The sequence below is a fragment of the Micropterus salmoides genome, unplaced genomic scaffold (assembly GCF_014851395.1).
Source record: "Micropterus salmoides isolate LMB-PRFRI ecotype aquatic unplaced genomic scaffold, ASM1485139v1 Ms_hic_scaffold_12, whole genome shotgun sequence".
Taxonomy (NCBI): domain Eukaryota; kingdom Metazoa; phylum Chordata; class Actinopteri; order Centrarchiformes; family Centrarchidae; genus Micropterus; species Micropterus salmoides.
Window position 1 is genome coordinate 30,102,273 of NW_024040263.1, and position 17,878 is coordinate 30,120,150.

Genomic DNA, 17,878 nt, shown 5'->3' on the forward strand with positions numbered 1-17,878 from the left:
GCATCTGCCGCAGACGCGCAGAGTTGCGTTGAAGCAACAGGCGGTAAAGCGCACTGAGAGGGGAGCCTGTGCTGGAAATGAATGCTAAAAATATCATCCCTCCAGATCCACACTGACACACACACACACGCACTGTACCCACAACTTCTTGTTTTGTCAGACTGTACAGCTCCGCGCACAGGACAGCCGCGGTGGATGTCTGTACGCGCGGCGGCAGTTGAGTGAATGGCTTGAGAAAAGGTTGATGCGAGAGGAAGAGGGCGGTCAAAGTGTGACGCCTAACAGTGTGCCTTTCTCTGCCAACGGTTTCACTCCAAGTCATCGCCTGTTAGACTGCGTCTCAAGTGTAATTTGTCGTTCGGGTCACAGCTCCCGCCACAGGACACGCATGCTTGAAAAGACCTCCGCGCACTTGATGCCCGCTTTGGTGATGCCATGCCCCGGAACCACAGCGGAGACGAAGGCGGCACCGGGCTCTGGATGAGAACATCGCCGGGGCATCGTAACGAAGGCTACGGCTCGAAAGATGTGGAGTCCGGACGAAGGATGATGAACAACGCGGGAGACGGTTTGCTGTCCACCTCCACGGCAGCAGGTGCTGCCGGGTCCGAGAGCCTGAGGGGGAAGCAGGGAGCCCGGCTCAGCCTGCTGGGGAAGCCGCTCATATACAGCGCCCAGAGCGGCCGGAGAAACGTGCGCTACCGGCGGCTGCAAAACTACCTGTACAACGTGCTGGAGAGACCGAGAACATGGGCGTTCATTTATCATGCTTTTGTGTAAGTTTATTTCCATAATTTGCATGTAGGATAGTCTGTTGTCAAGATCTGAAGTTGAACACCTGTTGATGCTGTTCCACCCTCATTGCAGGCACATGCTTTCAGACACATTTCGTAACAGCTCAAATGTCAGAATGGTACAGCCGTGGTTTATCTAACAGGAGCAGACCATTCTACCCCAGTCTTGCATATCTTCACGCGTTACTTTGTCACTTTTCTATATAATGGCCGACACAGTGGAGTCATGAAAATAGGCTCAGGGTGAGCACCTCTTCACCATATCCAATTTAACAGAAAATCCATTCTCTGTTTGAATTAACCCTTAAAAATCCATGTCCAGGTTTATGATACAAAGAGAGGCTTACTGCAACGTCCTTGATGACTGTACAGGAGCCTTTGTTTTGTTCAGCGGAGCTTAAATTTAAGATTTAACACACTTGCACTAGAATTACAGTTTCACTAAAATATGAATATGTAGAAATAAACATCAAAGACTGGTTGTTTTTTTTCAGTTTATTTTCAGTTACTTCTGCATTCACGAGGCCTTCATTGGTTCACATCTTTACTTTAAGTTTCACATCTATACTGTTAAAAACAAAACACAGTTTCTGTTGACTCCTGAAAGCCAAAAATCAGGAACATCTTCAGCTTTGCTGTCTGCCCGCTGTCGTTCTTGGCTTCCCAACCAGCTGCATTTGATTTCCCGCATGCGACTGTTGTTGTGGCATCATGACTGTTGACTGAGAGGAAGGAAGTTGAGACACATGCTGACTGTGGAGGTTTTTTTTTTGGTGTGTGGGTGGGGTTTGTGTGTGTCCATGCACTAAGAGGAGTGTTTGCAAAGAGGATGGGTGAGTCTGCTTTGCTTGAGCTGTTGCATTAATCCAAGCAGCACGTGAAACTGGTCACTTTTATTTTTTTAAGGCATCCTTGAAGTAGCTTCTATTTCAAATAGGGGGCAGGCCTGCAGGATCCCTGTTGGGGGAGTTCATGTGTGTGTGTTATGTGTGCTATAGCCTACTCAGTGAAGTTTATAGTGAACTTTGGAAATATCTTTTTTTTTTTTTAAGAAATTGTAGCAATTGCTACTGTTGCAAAACATCCTGATTTTTACAGGTAATTTCAGAGTATAGGCGTAGCACAGAGAAGTTAATTATGAAACAGGAGGTGTTAGAAGTTTTGGTGATGTAAGAACTACTCACAGTGCTACTTGGTGAACAACTGTAGCTGGCAAGTTATTGGCTAAACACACTAGCAAGCCACAAACACACTGGCGCTTGTCTGAGCTTCCCTCTGGCTGTCCATAGCTAGCTTTCTAAAGTAGCAAGCTTGTTAGCTTGGTGGCTAAGCAGGCAGTACATTTTGTTTATTTAAAATGCATTTGTGCAATTTACTTTATCTCAACTCCCAACAAAGTGGATGAGCCAACACAGCTGATAAGCTACCACAGCGTCCTCCATTCTGGACTCTCCGGCTCCCTGTTTCTTCCAAGATGGACCGGACATGCTAAGAGTTATAGTTAGAGGAGCTTATATTTCTACAATCAAATCCAGCATTCGTCCAAGAGGAGTTTGAGACAAACACCTCATTATTTAAACTGATGTGCTTCAACATTTTCTTATCTAGAGCTGTAGTGGCCTACATTTGAAAACACAATTGTAAATAAGGATTAAACAAACCTTTTACACAATGTCCTGTTGCTTTTTAAGGTAATTTATAGAATCTCCTTTCTATCCAACACAGAGGAGGATAATATTTATGGTGGTGTGAAAGTGTTTCAGACATCAGTTCAGTCTCCGTTCTTTACGAGGCCGGTCCAGCCTTTGTGGGGTCAAAGAGGTTTTGTGATGATGCCACTGCCCATCATAGAGGTCATTCACCTAAATGATGACTTTCCCTATCCTCGTATATTGGGGCTATAACTTAAGAGGGACACCACTGGATTTCCTTTTGTCCACTTCAGTCTACACTTTTGCTAAAAGGTTGACTCAAATATGCTAATTTACCTGTGAAAGTGTTGACTCATGCACACCCACGAGGTTCCATGGACTCTAACCCTTTTCTCTTCACATGAGCGCTCATGAACGTTGAAGGAATAATTTTCTTTCATCCCTGTGGCAGTGAGCTTGAACTGGTGAAATGGATGGACTAAACTCCCACTCAGCCCTTTGCTCTCTCTCCTGTGATTTTTTTCCGCGATGATGGTTAGTGGCCTTGAAAGTTGCACTGGTCTGCTGATACGACAGTTGTTGCAGTTGAAAGCGTCACTGTCCAAGTTTTCATCTACAAAATAACATCATTCACGTCCAGCTGTTGATAAAGCTAGTTGTGTTTCACATTTAATGCTATTGCAAACCTGAGGAGCATATTTATCAATGTTTCTTTAAACCAGATTTCTGCACATGGAGCATTTAAAACTGCTGTTTCTGAGTCAGTTTACAAAGTGGCAAACAAAATCCCTCCTTAGCCTTTTTAGGGCCCAGGGTGTGAATTTGCTTGAGAACAGGTGGTTAAAATGTAGGATTGGGCAATAAAACAATAATAATAATTTTTCCCAATTACAATAACTCTTAACACTTAATTTTTCTATCAAAATATTTATTTTGTTGAGGAAAAGGGACTGAAAAAAGATTTACTTTATAAATCATCCACACACAAGACGCTGATAGTTTTCACTGTATAGTTGTTTGTTCAATCATTAGATATTGTACTACAAAATATGTGATACATGTTTCAATTTGATACTACATGTAAATACGTCACTGTAAAAGAACTGGTAGAGAAAATAGAACAGGCACAGTAAAATCCCAACATAGGTGTGTTTGAATCAAAGCAAAATTATTAGCAACAAAAAACGACAGTATAATGGTGTTCCTCACCTGGCTTACTGTAGAAAGCAAACAAAGGATGGATCACTGTGCTTCCTTATTCCCTTCAACCTTGTCTTGTGAATGTGGCTACAGGTTCTCATCCACATCACAATGAATGTTTTCATTAGCCAAACATCTTGGGAAGAATCTTTGGGCATGGTGAATCCAGGCCGGACACTGATCTGCCGTGATGTCATTGCATACACCATCCATGGCCCATGATCCATTATCATCATTATCCATGATTTCCACCGACGCTTTCTTTTGAAAAATGGCATTGTGTTGGTGTTTTGGGGCTAGAATTATAGTAATTTCTGTGATTACAAATGTCAATAAAGTTTTCGGTGCAGAAGGGTGACTTGTTCGTGAAGGTGCTCACCGTATGTGGAGAAAAATCCTCAGTTTGGTTAAGGACAGGAGAGTATGGGGGTAGATACAGGGTGGTAAATTGTGGAGGGCCCGAAAACATTCTTGCACCATTTGAGCATGGTGGAACCTTATCCCACACAAGACTTCAGACCTGATTTAGCTCATCAAGGAAGGTTTCAAGGAGTACTGCATTATATGATCCAGTAAGAGGTCTGCACCCCACAACACCATCTTACGATATAGCTGCACACATGGCGATGTTGGCCCTGCTCTGTGCAGGCACTTGGATTGTTGCCCGCTGGCCAATGAAATTCCGACCTCTCCTCCTTGTCTTGGCCAGGTTCAGTAATGAGCTGGCAGTAGTGGCTAAGCAATTACAAGGGCAAATCTGAAACATGGTCCAGAAAAGTGGTACGTGGGACCATAGGCACAGTGTCTGAGTAGTCAGTTTTACGTCCATGAATAATGTTGTCCAGTCGGTTCAAATTTAACAGTACCTGGTGTCAGTGGATCTCATTATCCTGAAACCTTTTAATGGTCTAAACATGGAATATTGTTCATTAGTTTCAATAAAACTATGCATTAAGAGTAATGCAGCAATAAGTTATCATTCTGGGCAGGTGTTTCCATTGGTAGTTAGATCATTGTTATGAAATGAATAGACAGTCGTTTCAAATGTAATGTGTGAATAGTGTTTTAAAACTGTAATACTTTGATGTTAATTTGTGCCATTTTGAATAGGTGACCTAAGTTCAATGAACAATGATCTTAGCTGGATTGTATCCAAGCAATTGAAAAAAAAAGTTAGAGTTTTGAAAAATGGGCATTTTGATCATCGGTTGGGAGATTTGTGTCTAGCGCCAGAGTGATTGGAAAAACTGTATTTGAAAAGAGAAGCCTTGTATGTTGGTGGTCCCATGACAGGATGTTTTATTTAGATGGTTGCCTTGGGTACCTTTGTCACAAGCCGTTCCTCATACCCACATTGGATGAAAATTTGCTGCATTCCCTTAATTACAAACTGATACCCGACACTAGAATGTCCCTGAGTCAAATAGTGAATTTGCATCATCTCAGTAAAGAAGGAATCGGTGTTCTTCTCTCCTGCCATGCTGCTTTGTGATGTCAACTGTAAGGAAGGCCATAGTTCTACATAAAACTTGAGCCAGCTGTATCTTTGAATGGTCTGTAGTTATTTCAGTATGTTATGCAAGAAGCATAATTATTATAATCAAATGTAGGCTGACAAGATAAACTCAAAGCAATGCAATCTGTTAAGAATAGAAGTTCGACCCCACCCTGCATACATTAGAGCTGTGTAAGCCACCTGGGCCTGCTGCAACACACTCCTGTGCCTTTCATCGCCTGGGTGCAGGAGAGCCATGATTACAGTGAAACTGATGTAACTGCAGCGAGCTGAATGGTGAAGAAGAAACTTGCACATTTCTTTGCTGTATATTTGAGTCCATATACAAGCAAGAATCAGAATAATAAGCAAAAAGATCCACACATGTCCAATAACCACTTGGGGGCAGCGGAAACAAGTTGTGAACACAACATTGGCATATCATCACCTTTTAAGTTGATATGGTAAACAGTCATCAAGCTTTTTCTAATTTACACATTCAGTTACGGAGCAACATTAGCTTTCATTTGGAGTCATGTTTCTGGCCATCTGATGAATGTAAGTTCTGTATTCACTCTCTCTTTTAGCTCTGTTTTTGGTCTCTCCTGTGGTTTCCACCAACCCCTGATGCTGAATGCTCCACTGTGTTCACCAGCTAGTCCCCAACTGTGTCTGTCTGCCGTTTGGTGATGAGAAGGTAGTGTACAGTGGGTTAATAAAACGTTTGCACTGACCTTACCTTGTGCAGCTAAAAACAACACTATGAGAATGGTGAAAGTGAACCAAAACAGTAGAGTTGTGGGCCGGGCAGATAAACAATGAACTGAAACTCACTCTCACAAACTCACAAAGCCGAGGAGAGCCGCAGAGTCAAATGATAATTCTCAGTAGGTTCATCACAACGATCACATTATCATTTGATAGATCGTTGGTGTAAAATATCAGTTCTTACTGCTTTGAAAACATCCTGCCTGTTTAAAGACACAGCACAGATTCTCAGTGTCAAAAACAAGTTAAAGCACTAATAGGGTTTAAGTTAGGGGTTAAGTGTTGTGTTGGGACAAACAATAGACAGATGGAGGTTAAAAAAAGATCTGCTACAGTTTGTAGTAACTTTTGTTCTTTGCCATACCATTGTCTGTCACAATACTTTACAGCTGTACTAATAAGTAATAACAATAATTGAAATGACTGCGTGTAATGTGAATTAATAATTATCGCCTAAATCCACAGTTACCCTCATCTCTGAAGAGCATTTCAGGGTATTTCAGCTCATTGTTTGGGTTTTTATGGCCCACACTGTTACTGTCACTGTCATTGTTTACAGCGAGAAACCTCTGATAAATCCACTGTACAGTATCTGCTCAGCAGCAAACAGCAGACAGACAAAGGTAGTTACTAGCTGGTGAACACAGTGGAGCATTTAGCAGTCCCTCTGTACCTTTTGTAGTGATTGTTGCGGCCCAAATGTGCGGAAAAGATGCAATGATGGGTTAAAAATTTGTAGTGGTCAAAAAAGGGGATTTGTTAAATTTGTGCTAATAGTTGCGATCGTGACATTGCGAAATCCTGAAGGGACTGATTTAGCAAAAGGTGAGATATTTCCCTCAGGAGTAAGTGAAGACCAAAACAGAGCTAAAACAAGTTTGACCATTGGACCTAAATTTGTCGGCAGGCCAGAAACACGACTACAAATGAATCCAGGTCTGCTGGGTATGTACCTGTAAATAGGAAACTGTTTGTTAACATGTTCATCATATCAACTTTATAAAGTGATAATATGTTGTGTTGTGTTACTTCTTGTTGCCATGCAGCCAAAAACAGATTAATGCAGCTTTAAACAGTCACTGTAATCCATATGGAAATCATTCTTGCCCGTGTTGGCACTGGAACATAATGCATGAACATGACTTTAGAGAACATCATATTCTGGAGGATTATTTGTGTTTTATTTGCTTTGTATAAGTCATTGTTTAGACACAGCACTATAAAAACAGAGGTTTGTGCCAGGACACATTGTACTAAATCAGATAATCAAAGTCTTGCTTCCATGGTGAGAGTCTTGTCATGTGGTGGTAATGCAATATTGTGTGATTCCTCTTGTGTCTATGTATGTGCACATGCTTCCTGATGAGGATCAGTGTGTTTAATACTAATTTGGCCGAGCTGTTCTGCTTGAGCAGTTTAAGCGATAACTCACAGAAGTTCAATTTCATCATCCACTGCTTTCAGGTAGCAAATAAAAAAAGCTCTTCTCCTTGTCTGACTTCTGACTCTACTCCGACACATTAGGAACGGATCAGAGGAGCAAATATGCTTACGAGCATTCAGTTATCCTCTGTTTGACATGCCCGCACTGCACATCATCATTGGCTTTGATGCTTAAAGGGATATTTCGCCTTCAACCGTGTTCCACTTTCTAACAAACAGGCCTCCGGGGGAAATTACTTCTTTAAAATTATAACACGAAGAACTGGGAACATCTGGGTCAACTTCATTAGTGCCTTAGCTGTAAGGTTAAAAATAAAAGCCAGAGGTAAAGTCACTGTAGATGCTCAGAAGGAATGTTAGGCAATGTTAACATTTGACCCTGTAACTTTTATACTGGATACTGATAGCTTACTGAAGGCTGATATATTACTCACACATGCCTTTCAACACCTCTGCCGTTGCATTTTCCTGTATACTGTTTGGCTACTGCATACATGTGTATTTTTATTCATTCCCTCTGTGTGACGGCAGCAGCACTGAGCCAGTCTTTGTGCTGAGTTGAGTTGCGTCGGGGGTCCCAGCCCCTGCCCTCCTTCCTGCTTGCACACTCACATACACAGGGCTACCATTCATCTCACCTCTGGATTAACAAGCTCTTATCCTAGGAAGTATGTTCAGGGGCAGGAAAGTGTGTGTGTGTGTGTGGGGGGAGGAAACAGTGTTCCTCCACCTCAGGGTTCTGAACTGAGTGGACGGAGTGATGCTGCTCTCACTTGTTAAATGTTAGTCGGTTTATTGTTGCAATACTTAAATATATAGGCTGCTACAAGCTGTGTTTGATAGGCACTGTTGGGTATTTGAAGCCAACAGACAATTGAATGTTTAGTTGACATCTGAATGACTAATCCGATGATCTGAATCCCAGTGCTGTTATGTACTATATTTTGAGCTTTCGTTTATAGTCCAGCAATTGAGATTCTGTCACTTAGAAATATTTGTTTTTTTTTCTTATAAACCCCACCTTTATCATCTCTTAGAGAGGCTTATGCCTTCTGGTGTGAAATAAGTCCCAGTACTGTTGTAGATTCAACTCGGAAACAACTCCCTGTAGACGCTGGCATTCATATAAATGTCTGATTTCCTTTCACCGAGTGTATACGTTTTAACAGTCTATTTATTTTTTTACAACTACTCTGGGATGTACTTTTTTCAAAACTCTAGACACAAAACTCACAAATGATGATGATCAAAATGCACATGTTTCAAAACACTTTTCCCAGTCGTTTGGATACAAAACACATAAGCTCATTTGTACATTCAGCTAAAATCACCTGTTCAAAATGACACAGCTAAACACATTTGAGATGACTGTCTATTTATTTCATCACAATAATTTAACTATCAATTGATACAACTGCTCAAAATTAAAAGTAATTGTTGCATTACTCTTATTGGATAGTTTTATGGAAACTGATGAACAATATTCTATGTTTAAATCATGAAAGTTTCAGGATAATGAGCTCCAAGTACCGTGAAATGTGAACCAATCTAGACAACCTAGTCTATGGATGTAATATTTCATCATCATTCTTTATTAGTCACTGTGTCTATGATCCCATGTACCACTTTTCCCCCAAAGATTCTTCCCAAGATGTTTGGCTAATGAAAACCTCTATTGTGACATGGATTGAGAACCTGTGGCCAAATCCAGTGGGCAGGGTTGATGGAAATGTAGAAGTTAATGTAATCAATCCTTTGTTTTGCTTTTTAAGATAAGCCAGGTAACACTGCATTTGACGTTTTACTCTAGTTTTCTTTGTAGCTAATTATTTTTGCTTTCATTCAAAGACACCTAATTTACGATTCTATTGAATTTAATCAGGAAATGTCAGATTTTGTTCAGTGATTCCACTGTGCCTGTAGTATTCTAGTTCTTTTACAGGGACGTATATATGTGTAGTGCTAAATTGAAACATGTATCACATATTTTGTACTACAATTTTTAATGATTGTACAAACAACTACACAGTGAAACTATCAGTATGTTGTGTGTGGGTGGTCTAACTGAATGTCCCGATGGTATTTCATGATAATTTGTTTATTTTAACCAATGACTCTGCACATGCAAGGTTTCTTTAAAGATATAAAGGCACAATGCAATGTCTTGAACACTTGACAGAATGTGTAACAAGAAATGATGTTTCTAGATGTGTCTAGAGTTTCCACAAATGAAATTAGTGCCTAAGTGATGCTTTCAAAAACTGTAATCTGGCTGTGTGACACGTAAGGAAATTTTGCGGCAGCACATAGTCAAGGTCCACTGTTACCTTTTGATTGTATGACTCAATGGAAAAAAAGCTTCTTATAAACTACGATCAAATTTGCATCAGTGTTGAAGAGAAACTGACTTGTTTGATCAGAGCAGTGACATGAAGCAGAGCTGTGATATCTTTGTCCAGATGGTGGGTGCTTGACACTATGTCAGTGTAAGGATGTCAAGATGGTTATAGGCGTTGCACACTCATTTGTGACGTACATTTTTTTTCTGTGACAGCTTGACGAGAAGAAGGGAAAGTCTGATTCAGATGTGGAAGGACAGAATATGTGTGTTTAATGCAAATGGTTTCTATGTTAATGTATTGAATTTAGGGCTGCACAATAAAACAATAACAATAATTATCGCGATATCATTTTTTTTGCAATAACAATAAAACAAATGTTCAATAAATATTCAATAAATGTTTGATTTTATTCACTTGAATAATCATACATGAATAAGGACTTTTTATTAAGATGTTTATTTTGTTGAGGACTGAAAAAAGCTTTTACTTTAATTTTACTGATGCATATTTGTTGTCATAGATTTTATCAGAATTGTTCTGAATGTTCCACCTCTGCAGCGATCCAGTGTTTGGCATGAAGTGTTGACCATAAAGAAAAGTTTAAACCACAATTAACCATCAGGTTTCTTCAACTTTCACTGAGGAGCCAAAATCCGCCTTTAAACACGAAAGAAATAACGATTTGATACTTTAATTATCGATGTCAAAAAATATGAAGCTTTTTATTGCTATTTATTACATTTTTGTGTGTTTGGTCTTGTCTTGAAACATCGTGGCTGTGCGTAGCTTAGCCCTTTAATTGAATTTATGTGTAGGTCCTGCTTTCAAATGGTTTCCATTCATGTCAACACAATATGATAATCAACTTTCAGGAACTTGTTTGAATGTTGTTGCAATTAACTGCTTAGAAAACTCTTCCTATTCGTGGGTTCAAAGATGCTTTCACATCCAAAGTCTGCTAAATAGCAGCTGTACACAGTAACTGGGCTTTCACAAAGAACATAAAGCCAACTAAATGTTTACCATGGCATTACCTATGTCAGTATTTTCAGGTTGGTCTTCATAGTGCACTGAAATTATACAGTATATAATAATACACATTTATACACATTAAATCCAGCCAATCACATGTACGTACTGTATCAATGTATGTATATGTAAATCACTTTGCCTGTTTGAATCAGAGGACAGTCACATTTGATGGGAGATGCCTGCTGTAGGTATCATGTTTCAGTCCTGTGTTTACTCAGAGGGAGTTCCCTCACTCTGTTTTCAGGGTTGGCCTTTCTATAAACACAAAGACAGGGCCTTAGCAGAGGCCACACCTGTACACATGCATTGTGGGTATTGTGCTTCAGCTAAGAGATACATTTTTTTTTGCTTCCTTTTAAGGATGCCTCGCTTTAACGCCTCCCACAATGAGCAGGCATCAGCAGTTGAGTCACTCAGGCAAATTTTTGCTGCTTCTATACCATTTCCTGCAAATCTTGAATGCCCATATACCTACTAAATAGTGTATATATATTTGTAGGCATCACTTCTGGTTGGCTTCCCACCACTGAACACTGTGAGATCCAGCCAAGTCAGGAACTCCTGGCAGCAGCTGGAAATTGGCAATCGTGGGCGAGGTTTTTTTCACCTGGCTGCCCCTGGAGTCTCACTTTCTGATTAGGAGGTTTTGGGGCTGCTTGTCCCGGCCAGTCATTTCACAGGTTGTAGTCTGTGTGGGAAAGGACTGTGTGAGTCACCTTCAGTGTGAGAAAAGCACCTTTTTCTCATCTGCTCGTACCATTTCGCCTTATTGCCTCTCCTTTCGCTCACCCTTTCATATTGACTGCAATGCCTCCACAGATTTCATGTTATTTTTTCCAAGAAAGCCATAATCTCACAGATTGAAGAGGCATTACATCAGAATGACCTATACCATCAGCCGTGAGTGGTGTTCAAGTGTTGAACGCACATCTCCTGAGAGTTATCATCGCCTCTTCCTGTCATCACCTATCCTCCCTTCATCTCTCTCTCCTGTGGTATAAATACAAAGACAGTGCTGCTTGTTTGCATTTCCTTCATCACTGTGCCTATGTTAGCATTGTGCTGAGGCCAGTCGCTACAACAAAGAGAGGAGGAAAGAGTCTGACCTCTCCTAGCTCTGCCTCTTTTAGACTATTATTACTGTTTTAGTTTTTCCTGATCTCAACACATGTTCGGGCAGATTCTTGCCTTCAGGGGAGCAATTGGGGCAAACAGTGTGACTAATTTTTAGTTCAAGCCTAATCACTGGGTTTGTCTGCTGACAGCTGAGGTGTAGGTATGGGTGGTATCTGTCCTGTAGTATTTTCCCACCACTTGTAGACGCCATCGAGTAACTCCTTTTTGTGAGTGTGTAGCTGAGCGAGAGAGAGCGGCAGGTAAATGCAGCGGAGCAATGAAGTTTAGCACTAAACGTGCAATGTTTGTTACAGTTTGTCCCCGTGTGTGTGTTATTTACCAACTGATGGAAAAGTGAAGATGATGTCAGGTAGTTTCACGCGTTGCCCACCTACATTACATGCATACATGACAATACAGCACCTCAACACGGCATCTCCCCATCAGTTTAATAGAAAGAGGAGCGTCTGTGTTTTTGACACCATTGCAAGTCATACCCCTGGTATACTGAAATACCTTGAGACCGCCCAAGCCAACTGAGGTGGATCAGTGCAAGCCTCATGCAAAGCACACACATACACAATCACACATAGCCAGCCTCCTAGTATGTTTTTGTATAAGCAGCAAAGCGTCTGAGAAGTCCCAATGTGAAAAGGGCAATTTTGGGCACTTTCGTGTTGCCGTAGAAATTGATGCTGCCTTCTTGAGTTCAAGAGTGGAAGAAAGACATCTTGGGTGGGTTTCAATAAGCAAACAAAAATAAATCTGAGAGAGCACTCCTGCCTGCGTGTGCGTTTCTGTCATACGCTGAAGGTGTCACCCCTACTGGCCATGCTGTCACTGCTGTTCCACCATGGCCAGCAGTTAGTCGTGGCTGATGCAAGCCATGCCCTAGCAACTTCTGCCATGTTATACTAGTTTAGAGTTCATGGGTCTGTGGTCCTGTTATGTCCCTGTGGGAATAACCATGAACACCAGCAGTAACATAATCTAACATCTGAAATAGGTGCTCATTCGGCTTTCTGTGATTTGCATTACTCTCCGGGAAGAAGAAGTGGACTTCGGATGCAGGATGTGATTAGTTTCACTACTGCCTACATTTGCATTGAATAAAATCAGCCATATATCATATTTTTTATTAAAGGCTGCACAACTTTAACTGCAAACGTCAAAAGACCCACAGCATCAAAATGCCACAGTAAAGAAGCTCTTGGTTCAAAAATAGCACCACTGTGCCTCGTTCTAGTGTGACGTAGGCTACACACTACAGTAGTCATAATTTGAGGGGGTGGGGGGGTTCTATGCAAGGACAAAGGATATACCACCATCTACTCACAGCCAGGGTGAGCATACATGTTGAAGACTGGTCCTGGGGAGGGGGAGGTGGTGGCAGCACATCAGGGAGATACAGAACTGGGCCATGCTCTCGGCACGAGCCTGGTAACGCTTCAGTGTAGTTGGTGACAGGCCAGAGGCCCTCTGACCTCGCTGTCTTACCCACAGGGGCAGCACCGCAGCTGGGAACAGTGTGTAATGTGCCTCCACGCTGGGAAGAAGTGAAAGAGAGAACGGTAGAAATGAGAGAGAGAAATGACAATGTGACTGAAGGGGGGAGTTTTTATGGTTTCTGTTTGTGTTGTGATGCTTTTATTGTTCTGTTTCCTGTTGCATTACAGTTTTTCTAAGAAATCTGTAGCTGATGCAAAACCTAAATTCCTAAACCTAAAAAATCAGAATTGGCTTCTCCTCCACCATGTGACAAACACACTACAGCTCTGTGGCCTTTATTTCCTTCTCCTGTCTTTTCTCTCGCTCCTGTAGTCGATGCCTTCATGTTTCAGTTCAGACACACAGAAAAAATGCAATATCAGCCCTATCCCATCTTACCACATGTACATGCCTGTACATAGCCCATCTGTTTGGGAGCATAAAAAGCTCAGTGTGGGAACCTGTGCGAAGGGCAACCTCACTCAACTCCAAAACTAACAGCTAGCTTGGAGGCAAAACAGAATACTGTGTGTGTTTGTCAAGATCACCAGGTAATGCAGAGTATTCAGGTCCCGAGCTGTCTTTACAAAATAGCTAAATGTAAAATCAATTATTTAAATTTTAAGAAAGCAGTCATTTGGTGATATTTCCTCTGTTTTTTTCTGTGACAGCCTTCTCTTAGGTTAGTGTTTTATGACGGCAAGTCACAAGTGTCATGGGTCAACTCATTTCTGAGTCTGAATTCTGTGAGAGGGAGCCATGCTTTCTGAACCAGTGACAAGGTTTATAGTCCCATACAGCCGTGGCCCGGCCAATTTAATCTCTTATTTGTCCACACCAAATTACACATCATGTACAGGAAAATGGTCAGCTGGGTTACAGGACTGACGTTAAAGTGCTGAGGTATGAATGAGCACCCTGCTTTTAACTGTTACATTGCTCTGTTAGCACTTTCTTGTAGCTGACTTGTCAGAACACATTAGCGGTTAAGTTTGCTCCCGAGGTCACCTCAGGCGAAGTCCTCTGTCATCTAGATACAGAGAGTGTTATGTGTGTGCATGTGTTTGAGGAGGGGGGTTGGGGGCTGAAGGAGAAAGAGATCACACACATGCCACTGACATGAAGAGGTCATAATGTGCCACGTTTTTGAACACTTATTTTCCCCCAGGCCTCTCCTGGTGTGTGTGTGTGTGTGTGTGTGTGAGTGCTGTGTGTTTCCTTCAGTAGTGTTGTGTCAGCTCCTACACCTGCCTATCATAATGCTATTGCATGTACAGCATATTTGAAATGTAATGAGTACACATAATGTCAGCATCTTTTGTAAAGAGACTTAAACTCTGAAGTAAAATGAATCACACAGACAACACAACGGTTGTGCAGCTATAGAGGAGCTTTGGCAAAATGAGTTTCCTTCCCAACACGAGCAAAATAAAAGATAAAAAGACATCTATGCCCAAATTGCAGGTGCATCAGAAAAAAGAAATGATTTACGTCACAGAGAAGATAGTCCCTAAAATAATGATGGTCATTATTCCAAACACAGGCAAACTGCAGTAAAAAAGAGAAACATTAATGGTGTGGCACAATAGTGGATTTAAACATATTCCACCCCAAAGCTGGTTAATGTTTTTTAATAGCTGAGACCAATTAATCCATTATGACTGAACGTTATACAGGCTTTGATGAACAAACCCAAAACCCAAAAGTGGTACCATGTACCCACTGAAGGATCTGAATTTAAACTTATTGAATTTTTTTGCTTTCTTTCTAACATGTGAAAATAGGGCCCAGATTTAAAAATACCGAAAATACCCAGTCCAGCATGGACCAGTTTACTGAATGTTGGCTGGTAGCTGGAGAGGTACCCAAGTTAATAAAGTACCTCTTCTTAACATCCTAGCATCCAACGGTTTCATACAGTACCTACATTATTATTTATTGGGAGTCAGGTTAACACTTTCTCACATATGGACGCTTGGTCAAGACCCAATGGTGTCACTTTTTAATGCCCCGGGTACCGCTTTAAGGTCGTTTTTCGCTGTGTAGGTCTCTGCGCTGAAGTTAGCAACAAAAAGTATGCAACATCCAGTCAAGTTAGCTATAATAAATATGCAACGTCTAGTTAAACCCTCAAAATAAAACTAGTAGTTTTGAAATGCCGCAATTTGGTTAGATTTGCTGCTCGTGCAGACTACACGGCCCGTCGTTGTGGTACACTACATGACTGATCAGCGACAGGGGGGTCACACACTACACGAGCCGACAACGACTCTGTCACCCGACGGCTGGTCTCCAAACCACGTTTTGTCAAGAAAACACACGGGGAAAAAAGGCATGGGAAATCACGGAAAACTACACACGAAACAGCTGTGGTTTGTTATTATAAAGATAAAAATTATGAAGGCAAAGAATATGGGTGAAAGAATGGATTAGCACACGCAGGTAGCAGGGATCGTTTGTGCTACAGAGAGAGCTGGAGGTGAGTTAAAAGTGTTTTTCAGTGAAAAATTAGCTGCTGGTTCTACCTCACCCGTTCAATCACCTCCTTACCTCCTCAGACCTTTCTGTTTAAGTATCCTACACCCAGTGTTGGGGTAGTTACTCAAAAAAGCTCAGCTGACATCGAGCAAAAGGCGGGGTACACCCTGGACAGGTCGCCAGTCCATCGCGGGGCAGTGCAAATATTAATTTGTTGAAAATAATATAAAAATAAGACACTGGCCCTCATCACAACATCAGATGATTGAGGCCTATGTAACGTCCTTTGAACTGTGCAGTTAACAGGCCAAACCCACACAACAAACTTACTGTAGCTCACTTGCCAAACTATGGCCTTAAAGTAGATTTTCCCTCTCACTGGACATGCTTATCAAAGAAGTGGTTATACCTGATGAGCAGGAGTCTCTCAAATCGTTTGTCAGACAACCTGTTCCTCATCGGAGTCAGCAAAAGACTGCTGTCTTGTCAGAAAGTGTTTTTTTCTCCATACTGAACCGACATTTGATGTATTCAATACAAATGGATTATTTAAATTACATCAACACGGTTCTAGGGTGAATGCATACATGAATGAATTTTGTTATTAGTAACAAATGCGTTACTGCATTACTGACAAAAGTAATCTGATTAGAGTAACGCATTACTTTTTACCCCCAACACTGCCTACACCTACCTTTTAGTAAAATGAGGCTACAGGTGCGTTGAACTGTGATGCTAAGGGGTTTCCCCAGTGCGATACAAACTGACACCAAGGGGTCTTGACCATGCGTCCATAAAGAACGGGTTGTGTAATATTGTTTAATATTCGCTACTGTTTTAGCTCTGTTTTGTTCTCCACCAACTCCTGAGAAAAATGTCCGGGTTTGCTTGCTAAATATAAAATTTTCTTCCCTACTGGTCCCTAACTTTGTCTGTCTGCCATTTGTGCTGGGCAGTTATCTCACAGTGGGCTTCTCAGAGCTTTTTTCCACTGACGCAGCTGCCTGCTGAGGCAGGAAACAAGGTTGAGAAGAGAATCTAAACCAGACAGGATGCGCTGGAACACCAAAGCAATAAACAAAAATAATCTAAAAAGCTCCGTATGGCTGGCTGCCCAGTTGTTTAATTTCCCGGATACTTGTCACTACAAGCGTCCCCTTTATCATTACACATAGTAATTTAATTGTTGTTAAAAGAATAGTTTGACATTTCAGGAAAATATACTTTTCTTTTTATTTATTTTGAGTTATATAAGAGGATTGATAGCACTACAGCCAGGAAATGGTTAGATTAGCTTAGCATAAAGACCAGTAAAGCAGAAAAAGAGCTTGCATGGCTCTCTCCAAAGCTATATTTTATTTAGGGTGACCAGATTTCCCAAAAAATTTGTGACTGCCCCGAAATACGAGCAGTTGTCCCAACCTCTGTCCTTTTTTTCCTGAAATTTAGACTAAACCTGAATTTTGATTGGTTATAGTCTAATAAAACATTAAATATCGATCACTGTAAAACATTCTTTTGGTGTTTGGCTGTTTCAGCTCTCCACTGGCAACAGCAGGGACTGCAGGGTATCTGGACATTGTGTCAGCAGAGATGTTATAGCCACAAAGAAACACGCGTGCATGCTCTTTTCCCGTTTGTTGTAGTGTAGATTAAGACGAGGACAGGTGAAGTGTTGCTGCAGGCAGCCAAAGAGAAGGAGAATCTGACAAGCGCGTTGCGCAGAAATATGTGCTAGGTACCACACTGATGAAATGAATTAAATAAATTGTAACACACCTTTATCCAGGTTTGCCTCATGACTGAACTTTTTAAATGTCTCTTTGTTATGTGGATCATATATCACAAAGACAAGATTCTTTCGTGTTTGATATACCTTGTAAAGGATACTTGTTGATATTCTCACCTCTTCATCAAAGCTGAAGTGTGGCCTCTCTCTTAAACTGTGCTGCGTTTACTCTGGACGGGTTCCTTCCCTCTTTGTGAGCTCTGACAGGACCTGCAGAGAAGGAGACATGAGCACAACGGTTGCTAAAACCAGTGTGTGCGTGTGGATTTGGGTACTAGAAT

General features: G+C 41.3%; 1 protein-coding gene across 9 annotated transcripts in view; it reads left to right on the plus strand.

The window, feature by feature from the left end:
• Positions 1 to 89: 89 nt before the first annotated feature.
• LOC119899782 (potassium voltage-gated channel subfamily KQT member 5-like) overlaps positions 90 to 17,878 on the plus strand; it is a 121,912-nt gene continuing 104,123 nt past the window's right edge. For 2 of the 9 annotated variants that reach the window (XM_038714533.1, XM_038714525.1), the window contains exon 1: positions 90 to 776. In XM_038714533.1, the coding sequence (XP_038570461.1) occupies positions 436 to 776 (341 nt within the window). In that variant the 5' untranslated portion in view covers positions 90 to 435. The remainder of the gene's footprint in view (positions 777 to 17,878) is intronic. The other 7 variants (XM_038714530.1, XM_038714531.1, XM_038714529.1 and 4 more) reach the window with 6 other exon arrangements.